Below are 25,549 nucleotides of genomic sequence, written 5' to 3'. Positions count from 1 at the left end.
ATCAAAAAAACTTTGTCAATTACTTCTAATTTTGTTCGAACATGAATATGTGCGAACCTATATACTGTGAATAGAGGGTCATCCGAAGTTCCAAAACATTAAATCTGATTGGAAGGGCAGTCGAAATAAAAATAAAAAACAAAAATAAGTTAAACTGTTCTAACTTTACCAGCTGATAATATTAACATACGAAATAACGCGAACTTGCCCAAAATAAAATTCAAATAATTTTAAAAATACTAAGAACTAATTGTCAATATGAATTACTCATTAGTTTCACAGCCATTCATTGCTTTAAAATGAGCATTAATTTTGTGTTGTCAACAATTTTTTTATGATACAATAAAAACGTGAACGCAATTATTTTTTTTTTATAGAACAACATAAAAAATAAACCAATAAACCAGAATAATAAACGAGTATTAGCGACACGAAGCTTCGATGAATTCATCACAAAAAGGCATTTGAAATTCTAAAAGGTTCGCTTAAAGGAATGACTCGACCACTTTATTCTCACGCGGGGGGGGGGGGGGGGGGGGGGGGCATACCACATATGTATATATGTACATACTTACATATGAATCTTTCTATGTATTGCATATGTTTTGTTTTGTTTTCTCTTTTTTAATGCACAAAAGGAAATAACCAAATCTATCGCCTGTAATGGTACATGCCATAACCAATGGGTGTGCTGCCCATGGCACGTTCCGTTGCTTTTTCAATACTCGCATGAACGCACCGATAACAGCACACATAGGCCAAACATCACTTGAAGAGTATACGCCGAAAGGCGCGCCTAAAGTCCTTATTGAATATTGTATAAATGGCCGGATTTAAAGCGGAATTCATATAGCCCAACCAGAATGCAATAGCAAACGCCGAATCTGGTATATTACAGTAGCTACCACATGCCGGCACCAGTATATAGAGAAAGAAGAATGGCAACCAACATGCAATAAAGCTACCCATAATTAAACCCAATATAAGTGTAGCACGTTTCTCTTTTTTTCTGGCAATGCGTCGTTTTTCCTTCTCAGGATCACGTGGCTTTTGCGGTTTCGGTATAGCTGGCTCCAGTTCGGCTTTTACCACTTCGGGAGTTTTAAGTGTTTTTGATATCGCCACTGCTGATGCGGCCGCTTTTGCTTCATTTCGTCGCGCTTGGTTACCTGCTTTACGTCCGAAAATCGGTTGACACAGCCTAAATTTCAGTGGCTTGACCACTGCACAACGGCTTACCACACCTGAGTCCGAACTGGATGGATCGAATTCACTAACCATATCTGTATCAATACCTACTGAGAGTGCACGACATCGTCCTGATATGGGTGAAACACGTAGCTCGTTGGACGATATTCCAGCTCCTACTGTAAGACCCCCTCTTGTATTTTGTGTTGTAAGTGTTGTTCTACTTGTTGCTGTACCATTTAGGGTGCCTTCTACCGTCGCTGTTCCACTTGTTATGCCATCCGCTGGTATGGCTGTAACATTGTTGTCATTGTTGTTATTGTTCATTGCTGATGTGTTGTTTGTTGTTGCAGCAGCCATTGAGGGTGGTACTGGTACATTTAATGCTCCCCTTGATGTTGCTATCGTACTAACGTTAAGTGATTCCTTATCCGCCGCAGATAAAGTAAAGTTAGGCGTGCCGGGCGTGAGCATGCTAAGTGAGGACGGGACTGCTGTATTACCATTGTGATATACAAGCGGATGCGGTTCTAATTCTGCTGCCTCTGATGTTGAGATATCCGAGGCAAGATCACACGTCACTGTGGGTATTTGCATTTGCAGCGAAGCGCTGTTCGGTGGAGTTTCGATGGTCGCAATTTGACGTTGCTGATTCATTTGTAGTGCGCTTATAGCGCTCGACGATGGCATTGGAATTGTTCCTTTTTTGCCGATTGTGGTAAAGCTGGTAACCTGAAAGAAAAAGAAAATAAATGAGTGTGATTACAAATAGTTCTAGCAGATTTTGTTCATGGATGTTGTTCATCAGAAGGCAGCGCAAGAAACGTTTAGTTCTTCACTTTGGCTCTACCTGCATTTTTAAAATCCATCTAATACTCCCATATTTTTTCATAATATCAATTTCTTAAGAACACCCATCCCCAAAATTTAGTTTTCCCCTCAAAAGTCAAGCTTCATACCGTCGCCCTCTTGCCAGAAGCATGAATGTGCCAAAATGAAAATGTTGGGAAATCGAGTTTCAAAGTTTATTGCTCCCTCAAAATTAGAAGAATTAGTTTCTAGTGTAAAACTGTACTTATATATTATACTCACACTATGCTCTTTTAACTGAGCTAATTGTTCTGCTCGCATCCCTTCTATTCTCCGATATTAAGCATATTCATTTTTCTGGCACAACAAAAATTTAAAAAATTGATATATTTTTTGTTAACACATCTATACAAAAAAAATTAAAAGTAGTCGAATCAGGTTAATCTGCTCATGCTTTCTATGCATTTTGATGCGCTGAATCCTAATAAGCTATAAGAATTGGCCCAACTGGTAATGGTATGGCCTTAACCTCAAAAGACGTAAAAAAATCATTACATATTGATTTTTAAATAACATTAGGGCCAATTCAAGACCTCAGTACTTGGGAAAACATCCGCGGCTTTGACTTATCGAAATATGTATGTAAATGAAAAAAGTTGCACATTCAATTCAATTTCATATACACTAATGTATTTTTATTTAAGATATTATTGCAAACATAGAACTAGTTCGTATTCTCATCAGCATCAGAATCTTCTGAAATGTTGTGTTCGGAAAAACCGTTGCCCTCAAAATTTTTATAAAAATATTGATTTTATTTTGGTATAACCAGTTTTTCACACAACTGATTTGATTCGGGAAGAGGCAACGGCTTCGAATATACCGGTTTGCCTTCAATTAAGCAACTATTTTTTTCGAATGTTAAGCTATTAAAAATTCTTCATCGGTCTAACTTTTTTTGAAGAATACCAGGCGCGTATACCCGAACGATGAAACATACGAATAGCTGCTGTTCTTATTTTTTTCAAAAATTGAAAAAGTAGTTTAGCCATATCAACTAATGTGTCATTCAATATGTGTGATTGAATTTTACATTCGTGAAAATGGCATTGCAAATTATTGGGGTTTCCACGTACGTAGGAAGCTCTAGATTTCAGGGGAACGTAGAGAATCTAAAGAGTAATCCAAAGAGACCTCTAAAACAAAATCGGAAAAATTACGCATTCATGCTTCTGGCTAGCGGGCGACGATACGTAAAGTGTTGAATAAATTGTGAATCACAAAATCTTCATTTTCTAATCATTCATGAAAATTTGAGTGTTTATAACTTTGAGCACAAATAATGTTTGTGAAGATTTAATTGTATTCTAACTGAACTTAGTGATCTACTAACCAAAATTTATATGAAGATGAAGTGTTTATACTTTTTTATACTCAGTTGCGCATATCAAAATGCTTAGAGTGAAAAAAATAATTCATAAAGGCTGACGATAGAGTTGGTATAATATAAAGATAGAAAGCTACGGAAATGATTTGTTATGGAAAATTATAAAAGATGACAAACGTCAGAAACGTTTCAAGCTTGTTGAATATATGAAAACTAAAATTACCTCCCGCCTAGTATAGCTTAAAAAAGCACTCTGCCGTCAGACTAAGGCATGCTCGTTCTGAGATATCTGAAGTTTGTTATGTGTGTTCCTGGTTTATCGTTGTTCGGAATGCCCTACGTTACAAAGTTATTCTGTTCTCTTGGCAAACACTAGAAGCTTTCACGGAACTATGCCACTTGCTGCTCCTAAATCTGTCAGCTATATTCCTTCTAATAGTTGGGTTCTTGGTCTAGCAAGCACAAAGGGTACAAAACGTGCTCGACCGTTTCCTCCTCCAACCAGCACTTCCTATATCTGCTATCACGGACCTAGTCTAATTTAAAAGAATGTGGCGCCAGAAGGCAGTTTCCAGTTAGAATACCTTTCATGAGTCTGCAGTCCTTTTTTTTTAGTAATATAAGTAAATTTCTTTGTCTAAGATTGTGTAGGTCTTACGTGATTTTTGAAACTTTACAGCTTATCTTCTCTCTCTCCGAAGTTGAGCCGTGCTCCTTTTAATTTTTCCTAAAAATTGGCCAGACTTGTTTTATGCCGACTCCGAACGGCATCTGCAAGGCAGATGAGTTTTCACTGAGAAGCTCTAATGGCAGAAATACATTTGGATCCCGTTTAGAAAAACTTATTCTCACTGAAAAAACTTGTTTCTTAAATTTTGATGTTGCTTTGCGCGGGGAGTGAACCCAGCATCTTCATTGCGGTAGGCGGAGCACGCAACCACCACACCACGGCGTCCGCCAAGAGGGTCAATAATGCACATAATAAAGTGAAAAAGTCCATAATGTCAGAAAGAATCTGCATGTGTCACCGTACACGTTATTGAGAAATAGTAGACGGCAGATTTTAGGTTATTTAAAATTTCTATGAACAGGTGCTCAGAAAAATAAGCAATGTATCTTATATATTATTTGGTTCTTCAATATAAAATCCAATAGAGGCACTTCAACGCTGAATACCGAATCGACAGATGTAACCCCACGGCGGCCGCCATATCTGCTATATTGTCCCGTTTATTCATTAACCACGTATCTACGATTTAGAAATTTTCGGCAAAGCGAAGAAAATTAAATATCATATTGCATGCCAAAAATGTAGAAACATGGTCTTAGGAAAGACCTTAAAACTAGGAAGGTAATTTATTTCGGTAAACAGACTATCACCTCGACAAACTGATTAATCGAGGGCTTATGAGTGTTCTCACATAAAAATAGATTTTCTCAAAGAGTTTAGTTACGTGGTTAACAAATAAACGGGACTCACTAAACGGCTTCAACCGTCGCTCCCCATTTCATTGCTAAGGACCAGTCAACGACGTAGTAAACTGCGACTGCTTGATCTATTATTACTCAGCGCAGCCCGACCATTTTTTCTCAAATTTCATTCTCAATAAAAACCTTCCAAACATTACTTTCACGTCGTCTTAGCAGTTAACTTAAAAAAACCACGGAAAACACACCACACCACAATGAAAGATACCCACAGCTGAAATAGAAGCCTTTATTTCAGGAGTTACTACTGTTGTTCTCTTTGCATTATATTCCCAGTGAATTGTTCATTACGTTTGTCTCTCTAACTGGTTAACGTTCATTATTCTATTATTCACCCTCGTAGTGACGGTCAAAAGGCGGTGGCCAATGCAAGAATTTATTATTCGCCGGTATGTATATGTAAGTAAGTGCGAATGTGAAATTGCATTCGATTCTATTGTATGCATGGCATATCACCGGAAAATTCACCAGATTAAATTCGCGAATTCATACGCGCTTGCTGTGATTAAGCAATTGCCTAAAGCGTCATGCCAATGCTCCATCAACATCTGAAATGCATTATTTCACTAATAGCTGTGTGCCTACATGCATATGTATGGGTGAAAGCGTGCAAATGGCATTGCGAATTTCTATACCAAAGTTGGCTAATGGTTGCTTGATAAACTGATGTTTCTGCTTTTAACCGCTGGCATTTATAGAGTTTTGCAAATTCATAGCGATAAATATTTGCACAGCCACAGTAGTTACTGAAATTTAACAAGAAAAAGAAGCACCTTTTGGCATATTTCACATGTGCGTATGCATTTAATGTGGGTGTGGCATTCAGCATAGAATGGTATTGTAATATATGTATATGTAGTGCATATATCGGCAGCTTTAAATTTTCCGTTAATTAGACTCCTAAAATAGTAAACAACTCTTGGATGTATTCCGCAACTAAATTTTGATTTATTTATTCGCATTTAGTACCAAATATTAGAAAACTTTAATGTATTACAAGTAATAAATTCAAGAAGATATAATAAAGTGATATGGATGAAACGGAGGTTATATGAAAAAGAAGATGATACAAAACATTTAATGGACTACCTTTATATAAATGGACCAAAAAATAGAAAGCAACTTTTCCTTTAATACAGACATAGTTTTGTTGAATTTTGATTAAAAAACTTTAATAATAGCTCTTGTCAAAGAATTTTGGGATTTAAAGCTATAAAGGTGGAGCGCAATCCTTCAATTTATGGCAAACCATGTACTTGGGATTAACTAATTGATTATTTAAAATTTAAACACGCGTTCTACCTTTATATTTTAAATCCCAAAATTTTTTGGCAAGAGCTATTATTAAAGTTTTTTAATCAAAATTCAACAAAACTATGTCTGTATTAAAGGAAAAAATTCCTTCTATTTTTTGGTCCATTTATATAAAGGTAGTCCTTAAAATTTTTTATCGTCTTTTTATTTTCAATTTTTTAGTACTGCCAACAAAAAGGCAATAGCAACTTTGATTAGTAATTTAAGTAATTCCTAAGCGAAAATTCTTATTTTTATTTATTTGTTTGTTCAAAATTGCAAGATTTAAGAGAATTAGTGGAATTTTCGCTGACAACACTGGCGAAAACAACAGAATTCCACCTCGCATCATAACAAGAGAATTCCACCTCGTTTGTCAGCTACTTCAACGAGGTGGAATTCTACAACGCCTGCAACACTCAGGAGGCTAGCCTTGAAGGTATGGCCTAATCTTCTAAATAGTTCGACTTTTGCGTTACGTAGCTCAAATTCTTTGATCAAACATTGCACTGTCACCGAGTTTTAAACTATATTTCAGGTTTTAAGTCTCTGGATATCTAGGAAGTTAGTTAAAAATCGATTGCAAGATTCCCAGTTTAAAATTGGTTTTCTCAATATCTCGATCCATGCGCCACCTAGCGTAAGTTTTTTGATAAAATATTGCATCTTCACCGGGTTCTGACTTACGGCCGAAGTTTTATGTCTCTAGCTCATCGGGAAGTTACTCGAAAATCGATGGCAAAATTCCCCCCATTTTTAAAGGATTTGGAGTTATCTGACTAGCGCGCCACCTAGTGGAACTTTGTTTTCTATAAGTTGTATGGTCGCTGAATCTCGAACTTTGTGCTAAGTTACAAGTCTCTAGGTAACCGGGAAGTTAGTTAAAAATGGATTGAAATATTCCCAAATCTAAATTAATTTTCTTAATATCTCGTTCCATGCGTAACCTAGCGACATTTTTTGATCAAATATTGTCACCGGGTTCCGACTCACGGCCCAAGTTTCAAGTCTCTAGCTCACCGGAAAGATACTTAAAAATCGATCGCAATATTCCCTGCATTTTTTCAGGGATTTTCGTTTATCTCGATTCGTCTGCCAACTGGCGGCATTTTTTTCCACGAATTGTAGTGTCATCGACTCGCAAACTATGTGTAAGTTTCAAGTCTCTGGATCATAGAGAAGTTAGTTAAAAGTCGATCGTAAAATTTCCATTTTAAAATTAATTTTCCGTATATCTCGATTTGTGCGCCATCTAGCGGATTTTTTTTCACTTGCATTGCAATGTCTCCCATATCTGAACCATGTTCTAAGTATAAAGTGTCTAGCTCAACGGGAAGTTACCGAAAAAGACTTTTCCGTGGGTAAAAATTCGTATGGAAATGAGGGGCAAACATGAAAGGGACTTAATATAAAGGTAAATAATAAATAAAAAAGTTATTGAAACACGATCACCAACTGCCTGTAACAGAAAGAAGAAAATTGTTTACCTTGGTCATGCGTTAGGATACTTTGTTTTCCCGGAAAGCCAGCCATCGACTGATCTTTTCGAAAACATGATAGTTATGATTCGAGCCACAGACCGGGAAAGTAAGGGTGAGCGAAAAAGTAAAGGTAGTCTGGAGCGGGAGGAATAGAGAGAGATATAATGATAAAGTTGGAGAAAAAGAGAAAGGTTAGAATTGGGCAAAAAGGAACAAGCTGAAGTAATGTGAAAACAATTGAAAGGGAGAGGAGATTAAGAGTGGGCTATGACGCTTTTGGGAATTATTTTCAAATTAAATACATAGGTAGGTCGCTTTAGTGTGATGGTAGCATGCTCCGCTTACCACACTGAAGGCCCTGGGTTCACGCCCCGGGATAAGAAACTTCAATATTTTATAAACAAGTTTTTTTTTTCAGTTAAAAGAAAATATTCCTATGCGAGATATTGTTTGACAAGCACTGTATTTCTGCTATTAAAAGCTCTCAGTGAAAATTAATCTGCCTTAGAGATGGCGTTCAGAGTCGACATAAAACAAATTCAGCCGTCATCTCCTCCCCCTCTCCATCCATCTACTTTTTTAGCTGCTTCTATTATTTTTCTTCCCTTGTGACTACTTCGTAAAAATATTTATGAAGTAAACTGGCCCCACGTAACAGCGGAGGAGTGGTATAAGCCATAACTTAAAATTTCCTTCATCCCAATTCCCTGCATCTGCATCATTATTGTCTTGCACTAACTCTCACTGTCCCTCTTATTTTTTCAACTCCTTCCTCTTCGTTCCTGAACCCACTGCCCCGTCCACCTTCGCTTACTTTTCGTCCTCACTTTCCTTTCCTAGTGTCTCTTCTTTGATTAATCCTATTTGTGTTTGTCAAAATCACTTTAACTGCCCCTAACTTCCACTTTTCTTCTGGTTCTTCTCCCATGTACTTGTAAATCCAATCACTTTTCAACTTCGTGCCTCCGCTCATTTCTATTTTGCTATACTTTATTTTTCGATTTCTTTATTATCTTATCAGTGTACATTTTCTTTCCCTTTTTATCCATTTCTCATTAATATATTTAAGTCCTCTTTAGCTTACTTACATTTCTTTTGACGCTTTTTCTTTCTTTCTCTTTTTGCTTCCCATCCTGCGCACTGACCTCTTATTATATCTTGTGTATGAAAAGTAAAGTCCTCTCTCGACCAACGAAAATCATACTCTACAAGTTACTTATCGTACCCGTCCTGCTATATGGGGCAGAAGCATGGATCATGACAACAGCAGATGAAGCGGCTTTGGGAGTGTTCGAGAGAAAAGTTCTTCGAAAGATTTATGGACCTCTACGCGTTGGCGATGGCGAGTACCGAAGAAGATTTAATGATGAGCTGTACGAGCTGTACGCAGACATCAACATAGTCCAGCGAATTAAAACGCAGCGGCTGCGCTGGCTAGGCCATGTTATGCGAATGAAAGATGATGCTCCGGTCAAGAAAGTGTTTCTCTCGGAATCCGCCTATGGAAGCAGAGATAGAGGGCAGCCCCCACTCCGTTGGAAGGACCAGGTGGAAAACGATTTAAACTCCCTTGGTGTGACCAATTGGCGCCGGTTGGCGGAGCGAAGGAGCGACTGGCGCTCCTTGTTGGACGGCCATAACCGTTTAGATGGTTAAGCGCCAATTAAGTAAGTAAGTAAGTGTGAACCTAATATATTTTCGAAGATACCGCAAATAAGACTTTTTTCTGAAAGGGGCGTTATAGCACTTTCCTGCTTACATTGTTGCATATCGAAGCCTGTTCAAATATTGGTTTTCTAAATGTATATTTCATTTACATTTTACATCTCTTTGCCTTTTAATTTTCTTTTAATTTCTTTGTTTCAACATAAACTTAAGGCCATAGATACACTTAAAAAAAGGGAGAGGATATTAAAAACTTAATGCACTGTGCCCAACTATATCACACTTCAATGCACAAACATATTCGTGAATCATTAACACACACGCACATGCTCAGATTTGGTGCACTCTTCCATAGTTTCTATTGATACTTTGTTTAGAGGCAATCAACTGGGTGGATAAATGCAAAATGACGAATGCAATCACCCCATCGACGGCAGTGTGCATGCAACTGCTTTTCTGTTTATCGGCTTACGCGTGTGCACCAAAAATACTGGTGGGTTTGTGATTTTTGGGTCGACGCAAATGGCTTAGATGCTGTCAGGGTTTTGCGGTTGAATTTTGCGTTTTTGCGTTGAAATCGTTAGTTTGCCTCTATGGCCTTAAGTTGCGAAATATCAAGGCCGCGGTTAAAATAGTGGGGATTAAAACAGCTCAGTTTCAATAAATTTTGTTTGCAATACCTGAAAACATAGATTGGAAATATAATGTTGCCCAAAGTGGCGAGTCGCTTTAAATGAAGCATGAATTAATGTAAAAGAACTAAAATTCTTAGGCTTTTGCAGTTTGAGGCATAGTTACGAATTTGTTTAAGCAAGTCTAGTTTGATGCTGGTAGCGAGTAGCTCGGCTTAGCTCTCCTATGTAGGAGGAATGTTATGCCAAATAAATATGAACATAATAGTCCAAAAAACTCAAAGATATTTTTCTGTTTTTCGAAAACGTAAATCGTGCGGATAAATTTTAAATAAATAAAATAAATAAAATGTTTAATATATTTATACTACCAAACGTCTGAGTAATTTTTGGTTTGCACGCAGATATTAATGGGTCAAAGAAGCATTCGCTCAAGTTGCAACAAATCTGGGAGAGTTACAAAATTCGTGTCCCAGAAAATATTGTTCCTTGTAAAAAGCTTAACATTTCATACGAACAGCTCAATTCTCAGCCGTTATTATTTTCATAGTTTTTTTGTTACTTCATAAGTGAAAAAGCCGAGTAAATCTTAAGCAACATGTTTCGTCAAGTTGTACCAACTACCTGGTGCCTTGGGGGAAAATGTGAAAAGAGGAGTGGTAGGAGAAATAATAGAGTTTTTAAGTGTAAAGATGAAATGATATTTATTTTGTAAATTAGTTATTGCAGTATTTTTTGTGCAAGTTACCTCTTCGTTGTTGGTTTTTCGCGGATGTTTCTTGATTCCACGTCTCGCTCTCGCTTTTGCAGCGAAATAAATTCGTATATAAACGAAAACCATTATACAGCTAGGAAAGTAGAAGGAACCGCATGCCGAATATATGACGTAACCAATATCTTCGCTTAGCTGGAATGAAACAAAATAAATAAAGAAACTTTAATATAAAATATGTCTGAGTAGACTAATATTTGTTGCAAACACTAATATGAAAATCAATGAAATTCGTTTTAATGTTAAATAATGAATTTGGTATGGTTCGTGAAGGTTGGTGAGATTTGGATGGCCCTGGTTATGTGAGCTCTTTAAATTTAGTGCATCCAATTATTGTCAAAATATTTACTTACGTATAAACATACCTTATTTATATTCACGTACTTATGGCAAAACTTAATTGATACAGATGGCAACACATGCTGTCATTAAATAAGTCACAACTTTGAGCAGGGCAATAAAAGGCATAAAAAAGCATATTTTTTATTCCACACGGAAGCAATTTCACCGGATTTTGAGGCTATATTATGTCAGGTAAAATTTAATGAAAACGAATATAATTTGAAAAAAAAAAAAAAAACTAAATTTGATACAAGTTTGTTAAAATAAAAAGAAAATTAAAGTACTTTTATTCCAAAAAAAAAAAAACTATAGATTAAAAAATTAAATTACTTGAACAGGACGTTCGTGTCCCAAATATTTCTCCGTTTTGCAAGATTCGTGATTCGGCCGAAGAACGCACTATCTCAGAATTGTTTTCGAAAGAGCCCTATCCCACACCCAAATGTACCAAAGTTATGCTCAGATAAGCGGAGATTTGAATAGGATTCTGAGTGAGTGCGTTCTTTAAATGAACAAGGAAATTGGGATTCTTGATTAATGTTTCATCCAACAACCGATATTCAAAATTAATTATACTATACTTATTCCTCAATATGTACAGTTGGACCAAGATGCATAATTTGAGTCAGGTTCGCTTTCAAACAATCCAACAAGTGCCTTAAACCAATGTTGCTATTATAAAGCTTTTGGCCTAAATCTAGCTCTAGATTGTGGAATCTAAGCGCGGTAAGAAAATGCCTTTATATTCCCTTATAAGTCACACTTAAGTCATTTTTATTTAAAAATATTTATTTTCCATTTTTATTATACGTTTTTTGTTAGAAACTTGTTTACATACTTGTTGAATGTAAATTTTTGAAGAATAAGGAATTAAAAATATATATTTTCCAACTCAAGAAAAATTTATTTTCGGCTTGAAATGGAAATGCAAAAGAAATTTTGGAACATTTTCCTTTGACGTGGATTCCGCGTTATAACTCCAAGATCGCTGGTTTAGGTCATAAGACTTCTTTTTTTCTCCAAATATAAGTATTTGGTGAATTCGTGTGATGCAGCTTATTTTTAAAGATTATTCTACGAAACATGATTATAAAAATATTGAGGCGTAGTTACACTTCTTCTTGTTCTCCATTATTGCTTCCATTTGACGTAAATTATGTTTTGGAATTCCAAAGGTCGTTGCTATTGCTGTAATTCGAAAGATCCGAATCTTTAGAGTGTTAGATCCGACATGATAACGTGCATGCAATGTAGACGAGTTAAGAAGCCAAACATATCTAAGACTTAAGCTTCCTGCCAAATTGATATGTACTTTCGAAATAAAAAATAGAATTGAAGCTTATAAAAACCTTCAATGCATACTTTTGAGCATAAACTTAGATTTTAAGAGCATATTTGAAGGGGCCTAAAATACGATTTTTTTCACGTTTTGGGTTGCCCTACTCATGAGCATCTTTTCAGAATCCGCCGTCTAAGCGAATTTCACTTTGTTTGTAGGCTATATTCATGAATAAGATAACAACCGAGGTAACATTTTAAAATGACTGAATTGGCCGTGAGGATTGGTTTGGAGTCATGTTTCTATATTAGAAATGCTGGACAAGCTACAGTCAAGAAATTGACCTCCTTGGCCTTAATCATTGACATATCTATAAATTCATTATATGCATTTTTTTGCAAAATATTATTTTATTTTGTATTTTCAAATAAACGTAGACACATACATATGAATAAGCTAAATTATTTTGAAGTTATAGTTACAAGTCTTAAGTGCATTTTGCGTTGTAGTCTGCTAAAACCATTTGTCATAAACCAGCGACAACTACTGTCTACCAAAACTATACATTTCAATTATACTTACATATTTACGAACCGAAATATATGCATTCACAAATACACAAGTATGTAAATAAATATTTAAATTTATTATTTTGTATGCACTTAGACTATTGCTCATAAATAATTTCCATCTTACTTATGGTCTTCACTTGTCACGTAAATTTTGTTTAATATTTCACACACACATAAATAGTCAAAATATTAAAACAATAAAGAACCAGTGAAATGTATTAGTTAAGTTGTTCCTATGCATATACATACATACATCTATGTAAAAAATGTTGGTAAGAAAAATGCAGTAGAAGTCTTTTGCTTAGAAGTTTTCTACTTAAAACGATCGTGAAGTTGTTGTTTTGTTTGACTATTTGTCTAAAGTGCACCTTTATTTTTGTAAGTTTTCTTTCAGCGATATACATTTAGTAAGGCTCCCTGTTCAAAAAAGAGCAAGTTTTCAATATATGAGGTAATCTGCCCTCTATGCTTTCAGAATAAATTGCGATTTATAAATAATTTAGTGTAGATTCAGCACTATAATTTGGCTGTCACAAAAAATAACAATTTCAAGGTAAAACAGCGGTATATCGAGGCAAATGAGATAAGCGTAGCTTACGAAGTATCTTAGCACTCTGATCATTGGAGAAAAATCAAGTGTGATTCCTAGGCATAGATATCAAAAACACAAAAGACTCCCTCATACGAACTTTAAACTTACTATCGTGGTACCATTCATCTCTTTTTACCACATCACAAAGATAGTTTGCCGAATGCGCCGCTATTTAGAGCATCCTGTCAACACGCTGCCAAACGCTTAAAAAATCAACTTGGAACAACCCCTGCAAAAAAGTGTGAGATATTTTTAAATCTCAGAAACTATATTTTCTAAAAGACCTCAACATGGTGAATCCGTTTCAAAGTAGTTCCTGTACTTCATGCTTTTGAGATATTCAAACATGAAGTGCAACGTTTTCTGGGTACATTCGAGTTCATATCACGTCTATTTATTTATTGTTTTGAAGTGCGTTTTTGTACCTGAAATTAGCACTTCTACTCTGGAAGTTTATAGAAAATCTTTTTTTATTTATGAGAAATCATCTAATTTCCTATTCAACATACCCGTTTAATGTTAAATTGATTTAAAATAATTTACCGTAAAATAACTGTTGGACAGTGTAACTATTATGCGTTTGCAATACTGTTTAGATAAAACAGATAATTTTGTGCTCAGCGGATATTTTCACATACAACTAAAAATGAATGTATGATATGGTATAAATTGTATTTTCTATTATAATTACATATAAGTATAATTACTTGAAATTCACAAAACCATAAAAAATCTATACAATTTAAATTTCTGGATATTCTCGTGAGACCGGGATTTAACTTTCAGATGCCGAAAGCCCCGGGAGGAAAAAATCCTTAAGATCGTCATCTCTCAGCCTATGATGTCTGTTGTGGGAGCTTCACCCAGTCTAAGGTTCTATATTCTGATATATTGTAAATTCTGCTGGAATAACATCGTCCTCTCTAACAGAGAAGTATAAAGCGCAAGTAAAAACAATTAAATCATAACATGATTTATGAAGTGTTTTACGAAAGCTCCGTGTGGAATTCCTTTGGACCTCAGTGAGGACATCGTATAAGTGGGCATGAATATCAAGTAGTATTACTTGCATATATTAGTTAGTAAAATTCCTATCAAAAATGGAGTAGCATACATTTTTCAAGTTTTATTTAAGTTTTTACTAAAATTTATTAAGTAAATTTTTTGAACACGAAAATCCTAACCTTTTTATTTAATTTCTTTTATACTCCATAACTGATAAAAACCCTTAACAGCAATTACGCAACATTTATTCAACAACGGTTTTCTTTACAAAATCTTGAATAATCACAAATATAGCAACAAAAGAGTTGCTTAATATTGGAATGAAAATTTCCCATTCGTAGTTGTTTCAAATTAGAGCTGCAATTGTGTGTTTGTATAGGAAAAGTTTTGTTTTTGATGTTGCTTAATCTGATTTTAATTAAAACATAATTCGATACAAAACTATCATCTTGAATACATTACAGCAAATTTCGACACCAGCTTTTATCCAGAACTAAGTTAGGTGATTAGAGTCGAGTATTTATGTATGCATATTACACAAAGAAAGTTCGCTGCCTGGAATACTCAATTTATATCTAAAGGTATGCATATATATGTATTTATTCTAGTATATACATATGTACATGATTACTTTAAAGCCGGGAAATGTTTTTTAGATGGTATTATAGGAGTATGATCCAGGTTTGCTAAAGTTGGGCTAATTTAGCTTAGGTGAATGGAAACATGTTTGAATTGTGTTACATTTTAAGTAGATATATGTACATATGTAGGCTTGAGTAAAAGTACCGTTGTTTATAATTTGGTTTTGTATAATTTTAATTACTACCATCCAGCTGGCTGGGACTGGACACTGCATTGGAAGAAGTATAAGGTTAGTGCATGTAGATTGGAGTGCCCCAAAACAACAAAGATGTTTTTTAGTGTATGTATTTCATGATTTTGTGGAACTTTCAAAATAAGAAATAATAGAAATTAATTCGGCCACGGGTCCAGCCTTGCAGCTAGACTTGAAAGTATAATTAGCATTGTGATCTCTATATTTAGGTCTATTCTCAGACAAATTATCACTGCTTTTACGCTTTAGGTTGGGTTAGGTTGAGTTTTATCTTATTTTGACAACATAAAGGTCCCTTGTAATACCACATAAAATAACGATGACATAAGCTTAAGCTATTTAGAAAGCCGTTGCGTGAAAACGACGTAGCTGCGAATAAGACTTTTGTCCATTTTGGATAAGTCTTTCCTAGTTAGCTGAGACCGAAATTATTTCTCCTAGTTCTGTCAAAAGCTGCAGAGTAAAACGTAAAGTGTCTCGACGAATCCTCGTCTTCATTCTATATTCAGCAGCAATGAGAAAGTTTTCCAGTATTATGAACAGTGATCCGTTAAAACCCCAATCACTATTGATATATTAGCTTTGATGAACCCAATAATTTCAGCAGATCGCTTCTTATCCACTTCCGGTCAAAAGAATATCGCTACCCTGCAGAAGGTACTGTCCAATCAGAGCTGTATCAGCTTACTCGAAGCCCATTTACACTGAAAAAGATGGTGCTATGGATAGTGATTTTTCTCTCAACACAACTGATCTTACAGGTCATTTCAACGGCAATCAACTGTCAATACATGAGCGAATTTCAAAGAGAATTTTACGCTCACCGCGCTCTCTACTTTGTAATTATGACGATGGTGCCACCTGTTAAAAAAAAACACCAAAATAAGAAAACCATCAAATCCAAAAAACACACAAAATGGGAAACCAACAAAAAACTAGTTGTTCAGTTATCAATACAAAACGAAAAAACCGTTTTTTGAATTTACTGTGCAAAAAATTATGAGATACCGGGACACCTATCTATCGGGTATAATTTTGCAAATTCTCGTCCAAGCGAAATGCAAAATTTTGCCCTCTTGTTACAAAAGTTTTGCTTGAAAGAACAGGATTTTTCCAAAGTTAGTAACATTTTGATCAAGTTTGAATTTTCACGCACGCGAACGATTCTAATAAGATAATAAAAAACATACTTTTTAATGTTGATGTTTCCAACAAAATAAAAGTTTGAGTTGTTTTTGAACGAAAATTAAACTTGCCGAATTACATGTAAAGTTACTCCAGTGGTGAATTACCTTACTGCGATTTGATTCTTTACTTTTCTATAACTTACAAGTTCTCTTTTTAAAATGTTACGTCAAATATTTATACTACAAATTTTGTTCGAAAAAATCAAGTTTGGCAACTACATGCGAGAGAAGAAATTGTGAATGAGCAGAGCTGCAACTGAAAGAATTGAGAATCAGTTTTGTGATTGCTATTTTCATTTCTATATTCATATGTATGTATATGTAGCAAGCATGCGTATTTATGTATTTACATATTTACGTATTTATATGGCGGCCGCCGTGGTATGATGGTAGCGTGCTCCACCTACCACACCGAAGACCCTGGGTTCACACCCCGGGCAAAGCAACACCAAAATTTTAGAAACAAACTTTTTCAATACCAATAAAATTTTCTAAGCGGGGTCGCCCCTCGGCAGTGTTCGGCAAGCACTCCGAGTGTATTTCTGCCATGAAATGCTCTCAGTGGAAACTCATGTGCCTTGCAGATGTCGTTCGGAGCCGGCATAAAACAATTTGTAAGAAAAATTAAAAAGGAGCACGAGGCAAATTGGAAGAGAAGTTCGGCCTAAAATCTCTTCAGAGGTTACCACGCCTTACATTTATTTACATATTTATATGGCAACATAGGTGCTTTCATACAAAGCTGTCGCAACAACTTAATAGCCACTGGACTATCGCAGTAGATGTTTAATTTTCTAACCACAATACCACTGCACAGTATTTCACAGCAGCTGACAGAAAACCCTTCCTTCAACTTTTCCGTACATCTTTGAATCAACCGTGAATCAGTTAACTAGCCACCTGTCCCATATTAATTCCTTTCCAAACACTTCTTTCGACAATAACAAAGCCCATGTAATGAAGTTTGATCAGTGACCGGGCCGCAGCTGCCTTATCCACGTTCAAAATTACAATCAGCGCCAAGGTGGGTGTTGTACTATAAGCATCGCTGATACCAACCAGCGCTGTGCGTTGTACTGAGACTGGAATTTTGGTAATATTCGATTTTCTCCAGACCGCTGGTCCATAGAGCAAGGTCGGTTTTACTATCATTTCAGAAAGCCAGTGTGCTACACTTGGCGAGAGTTCCCAGCTTTTGCTGATGGCCTCTGTGCAACAGTACACAGTAATGGGAGAATTTCTAGCTTTATCCCCCATATTTGCTTTCGAGAACATTTTACTTTCCGACATTTCCCAAGCCGAAGGTGTCCTGATAGCGGAGATCTTATGTCTCATTGAAAAAAGAACTAGCATTGATTTTTCGGGGTTGATCCCCACGACTCTGTCCACCTACTCACCGAGTCAAAATAGTCCTAAAAACTATTTACTCTCACAATGGTGGCCAGGTCATCCGCGTAAGCTACCACTTGGCAGCTACTGCCTTCTAAATCCACCAGAAGCTTTTGGCGTATAGCATGCTCTGCATACGTTTCTCTCTGATTTTGTTAAAATTACATATTTTAAAAAAGGACAACTGCAAATTTCAAGTAAGTCTCCAAAACTTTGATTTCGGGTTACAATTAAAACTATTGAGGCACTCTTCTGAAAAATGTCACAAACAAATTTTTGCTGTTATCGCATATTCGCACAGATTTATTGCTTCAAGGTATTTTGCCCGTCCACTTCACTTGAGAATAAAACTTTAAGGTAAAACGCACCAAAGACAATTCAATTTCACATCAGAATTTTTCAAATACATTTTTGGAATAATTTAATAAAGCATTTTTAAATAAGTATGTGTATACATATGTAATAAAATTTTCTTAAATTAGAATCTCAACTTCCTTTAATAACTTTAACATAATTTTCCTTATTAATATTGCTCATAACCTCTAGCTTTAGGAAGCTTTCTAGCACGTACTATTAATTGTATTAAAAATGGAGAACAATTAATATCGCAAATTTAGTAGTGCTAAATTTTGGCTTGATTAGTTGCTTTCAAGACATTCTATTTAATTATATTATTAGACTACACTTTCAAGGCTGATTAAATGTATGTATTTAATTGATATAATAAAGAATGTTCGTAGTCGTTTATGACTATGTATATTAACAGGACTATAGCAGTTGGGACCGAAACTAATACAGTGGCATTATTGAATTTTATATTGAACTGAGAGATTGGGGAGCGCAGCTCCAAGGATAATCGCACTAGTCGCGAGCTAGCATAGAATTATCGCATTAAGAGACGGTATCAGATCTAATTCTGTCTCCTCTCATTGCTTTCAATTGACAATTTTAATATTTTGATGTCCTATGAGATGCCAAATGCCCCTATTTGCCGGGTCAGTCGTAGATGGATACAAAATAATCGCACCCTCGATTAATTGATATAAAAATATACAGTTTAGGCTTCAGAGCCGTTGGAACCAGTGTCGGAAAGAAGTTTCTTAATCTGCATCCGATTAGGTGCAGTACGGAGGTATTCTTTACACTTAAATACGCAACTGTAGCTTTGCATGACTGTTTCACATATTTTCTGCAGGGAAGTTACCCTCACATCTGTGAAAAATAGTGTAAGTGAAAAATCGACGTATTCAAGTCGAAAGTCAAAAGGGTTTTCAAATTAAAGGCTGGCAAAATATAGATTGTAAGTCGTTCAATGGTTTAAAAATATCTAAGGGCAGTAAGAACTGGTTATGCATTGAAAGTTATCCTAAAGCGGAATACAAAACTAGTGAAAAAGCAAGTAAGGAAGTCTAGGCTTGGATGAAATCGAACATTATATACCCAACGAGTGCTCTCACATATGTATATATCAAGGATACGTTTAAAGAGAAATGAACAGTAAATTACATGAAAGCGGAAATGTACTATAAAGCAGCTACTGTCATTGGAACATTGTCTGTCACAAATTTCGTTACAATCGGTCGCTTTTTATACTCAGCGTGCTTTGCACACAGAGTATATTAACTTTGATTGGATAACGGTTGGTTGTACAGGTATAAAGGAATCGAGATAGATTTAGACTTCCATATATCAAAATCATCAGTATTGAAAAAAAATTTGATTGAGCCATGTCCGTCCGTCCGTCCGTCTGTCCGTTAACACGATAACTTGAGTAAATTTTGTGGTATCTTGATGAAATTTGGTATGTAGGTTCCTGGGCACTCATCTCAGATCGCTATTTAAAATGAATGATATCGGACTATAACCACGCCCACTTTTTCGATATCCAATATTTCGAAAAACAGAAAAAGTGCGATAATTCATTACCAAAAACGGATAAGCGATGAAACTCGGTAGGTGGGTTGATCTTATGACGTAGAACAGAGAATTAGTAAAATTTTGGATAATGGACGTGGCATTGCCCAATTTTAACAGAAGGTAATTTAAAAGTTTTGCAAGCTGTAATTTGGCAATGAAGATATCATGATGATTATTACTGTAAGTTTTCTAAAAAAAAATTTGCAAAATCGGATGACGAACACGCGCACTTTAAAAAAAAAAAATTTAAGTTAAATTTTAACAAAAAATTAAATATATTTACAGTATGTAAGTAAATTATGTCAGAATTCAACTCCAGTAATGATATGGTGCAACAAAATACAAAAATAAAAGAAAATTGAAAAATGGGCGTGGCGCCGCCCTTTTTCATTTAATTTGTCTAGAATACTTTTAATGCCATAAGTCGAGCAAAAATTACCAATCCTTGTGAAATTTGGCAAGGGCATAGCTTCTATGACGGTAGCTGTTTTTTGTGAAAATGGGCGAAATCAGTTGAAGCCACGCAGTTTTTATACACAGTCGACCGTCTGTCCTTCCGCTCGACCGTTAACACGATAACTTGAGCAAACATCGACATATATTTACTAAACTTGGTTCACGTACTTATGTGAACTCACTTTATCTTGGCATTAAAAATGGGCGAACTCCGACTATGACCACGCCCTCTATTTCGAAAAAATGAAAAAAATGCCATAATTCTATAGCAAATACGAAAAAAGGGACGAAAAGTGGTGATGGGATTGGTTTTTTGACGCAAAATATAACTTTAGAAAAAACTTTGTAAAATGGGTGTGACACTTACCAGATCAAGTAGAAGAAAATGAAAAAGTTCTGCAAGGCGAAATCAAAAGCCTTTGGAATCATGGCAGGAATACTCTTCGTGGTATGAAATATATAAATAAATTATCGGTACCCGACAGATGATGTTCTGGGTAACCCTGGTCCACATTTTGGTCGATATCTCGAAAACGCCTTCACATATACAACTAAGGGCCACTCCCTTTTAAAACCCTCATTAATACCTTTAATTTAATACCCATATCGTACAAACAAATTTTAGAGTCACCCCTGGTCCACCTCTATGGCGATACCTCGAAAAAGCATCCACCTATAGAACTAAGGCCCACTCCATTTTAAAAGACTATTTAATACCTTCCATTTTATAGCCATGCCATACAAAAGCATTCCAGGGTTACCCAAGGTTCATTTTCCTACATGGTGATTTTCCCTTATTTTGTCTCCAAAGCTCCCAGCTGAGTATGTAATGATCGGTTACACCCGAACTTAGCCTTCCTTACTTGTTTTAACATTGATTTAAAAGTTTTGTGAAGGGGTTACTTGAAAGGAGCGCACCAGAACTATCTACAATTTTTTTTTATTTTCGTACTTAGAACTTACGTAGCAAGAACTCCTTTGTAGCTACGTGCCATAAATATAATCGTATTGCCAATTTTATAATAGGTAAAACTTGAAGCAACTTTTTTTTAAAAATTTGGCGTGGCCATTAACGAACTTTTTCCAGACTTTATATAGTACCAAGAACCACTGTATTGAAAAATTGCCTATTTTCAATATGTATAATATCTTCAGGGGCTTTGGATTTACTGTTTGAAAAACTCTAAAATTTTATCTTTTTATTATTACCTTTATATTAAGTCCCTTTCATGTTTGTCCCCTCACTTCCATACGAATTTTTGAAAAAAAAAATTCACTCGGTGGCGCACGGATCGAGATATACAGAAAATTAATTTCAAAATGGAAATTTTGCGATTGACTTTTAACTAACTTCTCGGTGATCCAGAGACTTGAAACTTAGCACATAGTTTGCGATTCGGTGGCACTACAACTCGTCGAAAACAAAATGGCGCCCGGTGGCAGACGAATCGAGATAAACGAAAATCCCAGAAAATCCCTGGAAAAACGCAGGGAACCTTGCAATCGATTTTTGAGTAACTTCCCGGCGAGCTGGAGATATGAAACTTGAGACGAAAGTCAGAACCCGGTGACAATGCAATATTTTATAAAAAAAATTCTGCTAGGTGGCGCGTGGATCGAGATATTAGGAAAATTAATTTTAATTTGGGAATTTTTCAATCCATTTTTAACTAACTTCCTGGTTACCTTCAGACTTGTAACTTAGCACATAGTTCGAGACCCGGTGACAATACAATTTATAGAAAACAAAGTTCCGCTAGGTGGCGTGCTAATTTAGATAACTATAAATCCCTGAACAACGAGGGGAATCTTGCGATCGATTTTTGATTAACTTGCCGGTGAGCTAGAGACTTGAAACTTAGGCCGCAAGTCAGAACCCGGTGACAATACAATATTTTATCAAAAAAATTCCGCTAGGTGGCGCATGGATCCATATATTGAGAAAACTAGTTTTAAATTGGGAATCTTGCAATCGATTTTTAACTAACTTCCGCATATCTAGAGACTCGAAACCTGAAATATAGTTTAAAACTCGGTGACAGTGCAATGTTTGATCAAAAAAATATTTAGAAGATTAGGCCATACCTTCATGGCTAGCCTCGTGAGTGTTGCAGGCATTGTAAAATTCCACCTCGTTGAAGGCCCAACTCAATGCACGGCCTTGCATACTTTTAGGCGCACGCGACTTTAAAATAAGATAAATACAAGACGTGATATACCTCCGCAGAAATTTACCCCGATCTTCTCTTCAAATTCGCGTCGTGCTCTTTTTAATTTTTGCTACAAATTGTTGGGACGGGACCTAAATGTTTTACGCCGACTCCGAACGGCATCTGCAGGGCAGATGAATTTTCACTGAGAAGCTTTTCATGGCCGAAAAGCTCTCGGAGTTCTTGTCAAAACACTGTAAAGCGTCCATCCTGATTAGAATGACTGTTTTCTAATTACAAAAACTTGTTTCTAAATTTTTGATGTTGTTTCAACCCGGCAATTGAACCCAGGACCATCGGCCTGGTCATACGACGGCGGCCAGCAACTGTAGAAACTTGTGTATAAGAAAATCATTAAATAATGGGACGGTTATACGTCACCTTCAAAAAATCCAATATGATGGGCAAAATTTTGAAGATTACAAAATCTCCCATATGTGTTCTTTATGAAACACCGTTAGCCTGCTTGTATAACAACGACAAATTAAAGATTGTGCTGGAATGTACCATCATAAAAAAGTTTTAGACTAGGTCTGGAGGAAAGACACGGTCTTAATTAAAATAATGTGTCATATTTTGTATTAGTTTAATGAAATTTTAGTAAAGAGAACTAGCACAACCTAGATTATAAGTCCTAAAAAATATCTGCGTATTGTACCTATTTAACACAAATTTATCTAATCGGTATAAATACTCATTTCAAAATTTGGTAAGAAGCTGACTTGGCGACGAATATATTTAGTGTATTTTTAGCTCATACTCCTAAACGATATGTGAATAATAGAACCAATGAACTATTTTCCTGCCATTAATGCTTCCTCATTTTAAATTCCAAGCACAAAAATACCAGAGCTTAGTTCAACTTTTTTTGTTTCATTTGAATATAATTTATTCATATTTAAATAATCAAACACTTTCCTTCTCTTATCGTATATGCACAATTCCTTTCGGAGTCAACATTTCCCTTTATACGCTGCTATTATTTTTCTGTGCTTCATTTATTGTGTTACATGGCTCTTCTTTCATGTTTTCATCTTCTACTTGTCTGACCCGGCGCTGAAAACGTTTACACGCCATGTTTGGATGGGTCGATCTATGGGGCGTATGTGTAACATTAACGTTTAACACATTCAATAGGTTAGATTTTTGCCTCCTTCACATCGCTGTCTCAATTGCTCTTCCCTTTAGTGTTCAGCTTTCATGTTTTTTGTTCTTCTGTCTCTTTAGTGTTCATTTTTTTGCTTGTGGCCGCTCCTAAGCACATTTCATTTACACATACTTGCACCCTTTTGTCTTAATACCAGTTATTAGGTGTAACTAAGTATGTAGTGGTGTAGGATACGATGTATCTATGTGGTTACTGACTAAATTTCAGTTCGCCATAATTTAAGTTGACTTGAACGGCTGGTGGGTGTGTAAGGACTGCACGATTCTGCTGATACTCTTTAGTAATATTCATCTGTTTCTGTTATGGAAAATTATGGGTTAAATAAATTCTTCGTGGTATAACAAGCGCGTGTTAAGTTACCACACGAATCTCACAAAAAGTAGCCGATTCTCATACTGTAACGCATCACTGAACCTAATAAGTGCATCGCAGTTCAGATGTTGCCTTCGCACTTTAAATACGTTAACAGCGTCAGATACAACTGGCAAAATCCCTGCATTGGTGTCATTCGTCTGCTATCCATCTCTCGCTCCATTTGGGCAGTCAATAGATGTATAAAATTACTTTAATTAGATTATATATTAACTAATATATATAGGTATAAGCTTAGATTAGTATAAGCTGTAAGAAATAAATAAATAAATAAAAAATAAAATAAATTTATATATGTCCCGGTTGTTTTTTCTATTTCGACACCATAATGAGCAATAACTTTATACGTGCAAAAGCGATGGAAACGTATAAGTAAAAGACTCCCTTTATTTGGGAACCAGCATTAACACTAATAGAAATCAGCTCTGAAATCTAGCGAAGAATCACTCTTGCCAATAATTGCTACTTTGTACTAGGTAGGCAATTGAAAAGTAAAGTCCTCTCTTGGCAAATGAAAATCATACTCTAGAAGTCACTTATCGTACCCGTCCTGCTATTTGGTGCAGAAGCATGGACCATGACAACAGCAGATGAAGCGGCTCTGGGAGAGAAGAAAGAGAAAAGTTATTCGAAAGATTTATGGACCTCTACGTGTTGGTGATGCCGAGTACCGAAAAGGATTTAATAATAAGTTGTACGAGCTTTATGCAGACATAGCTCAGCGAATTAAAACGCAGCAGCTACTCTGGCTAGGCCATGTTATGCGAATGAAAAATGACGCTCGGGCTAAGAAAGTTTTTCTATCGGAACCCGCCTATGGAAGCAGAGGAAGAGAGCGGTCCCACTCCGCTGGAAGGACCAGATGGAAAATGATTTAGACTCACTTGGTGTGACCAATTGGTGTCGGTTGGCAGATCGAATAAGCAACTGGTGCGCCTTGTTGGACTGCTATAACCGTTAAAACGATTAAGCGCCAATTAATTAAGTAAGTAAGAAACCTAACATTGTTATCGACTAAATCCTCGGCGACCTTATTTACAACATGGAAGCGGAAAATTTCGACCATATTGGACATACACGTCGATGGATTTACGCTACCGACTGCCTTACACCCAAAAATAATGTGTGTGACATTCGATCAGAATCTACATTTTCAAATCTCTTGCCGGCAGCATTAACCCTTACAAAGCATTTGACCGGCCGATTGTATGCTACTCGTTCCTAATATGGTCGCGAAGCCTAAAGGTTACAAACTGGAGAAAAATACAGGCCTGCTAAAACACCGCTCTTAGAACTGCTTCGGGCTGTCTTCTTACGTCACACCACCTACACTAAACAATGAGGCAAGTAGAGTTGGGTCGTTTCGTTCTGAACTTGTTCAATTGACCGGGTCTCTCAACTGAACAAGTGAGCTAGATCTTCGCTTTCGGTTCTATTTGTTCTTTTAGTTCATTTTATCTAATGTTATTCTTTCTCTCTTCTCGTTCGCGAACATTGTAAATTCATACA

At 36.0% G+C, this 25,549-nt stretch overlaps 1 protein-coding gene across 3 annotated transcripts in view; it reads right to left on the bottom strand.

Annotated features, from left to right (window-relative positions):
* Window positions 1-724: 724 nt before the first annotated feature.
* The window catches only part of Octalpha2R (alpha2-adrenergic-like octopamine receptor), a 330,917-nt gene continuing 306,092 nt past the window's right edge, over window positions 725-25,549 (bottom strand). For 2 of the 3 annotated variants that reach the window (XM_067763473.1, XM_067763474.1), the window contains 2 exons: window positions 10,693-10,851; window positions 725-1,920 (listed from right to left, as the gene is read on the bottom strand). In XM_067763473.1, the coding sequence (XP_067619574.1) occupies window positions 766-1,920; window positions 10,693-10,851 (1,314 nt within the window). In that variant the 3' untranslated portion in view covers window positions 725-765. The remainder of the gene's footprint in view (window positions 1,921-10,692; window positions 10,852-25,549) is intronic. The other variant, XM_067763475.1, reaches the window with a different exon arrangement.

The sequence above is a fragment of the Eurosta solidaginis genome, chromosome 1 (assembly GCF_040869045.1).
Source record: "Eurosta solidaginis isolate ZX-2024a chromosome 1, ASM4086904v1, whole genome shotgun sequence".
NCBI lineage: Eukaryota > Metazoa > Arthropoda > Insecta > Diptera > Tephritidae > Eurosta > Eurosta solidaginis.
Note: the sequence above shows the minus strand (reverse complement) of the source record. Positions and strands in the feature narration are given on the sequence as shown.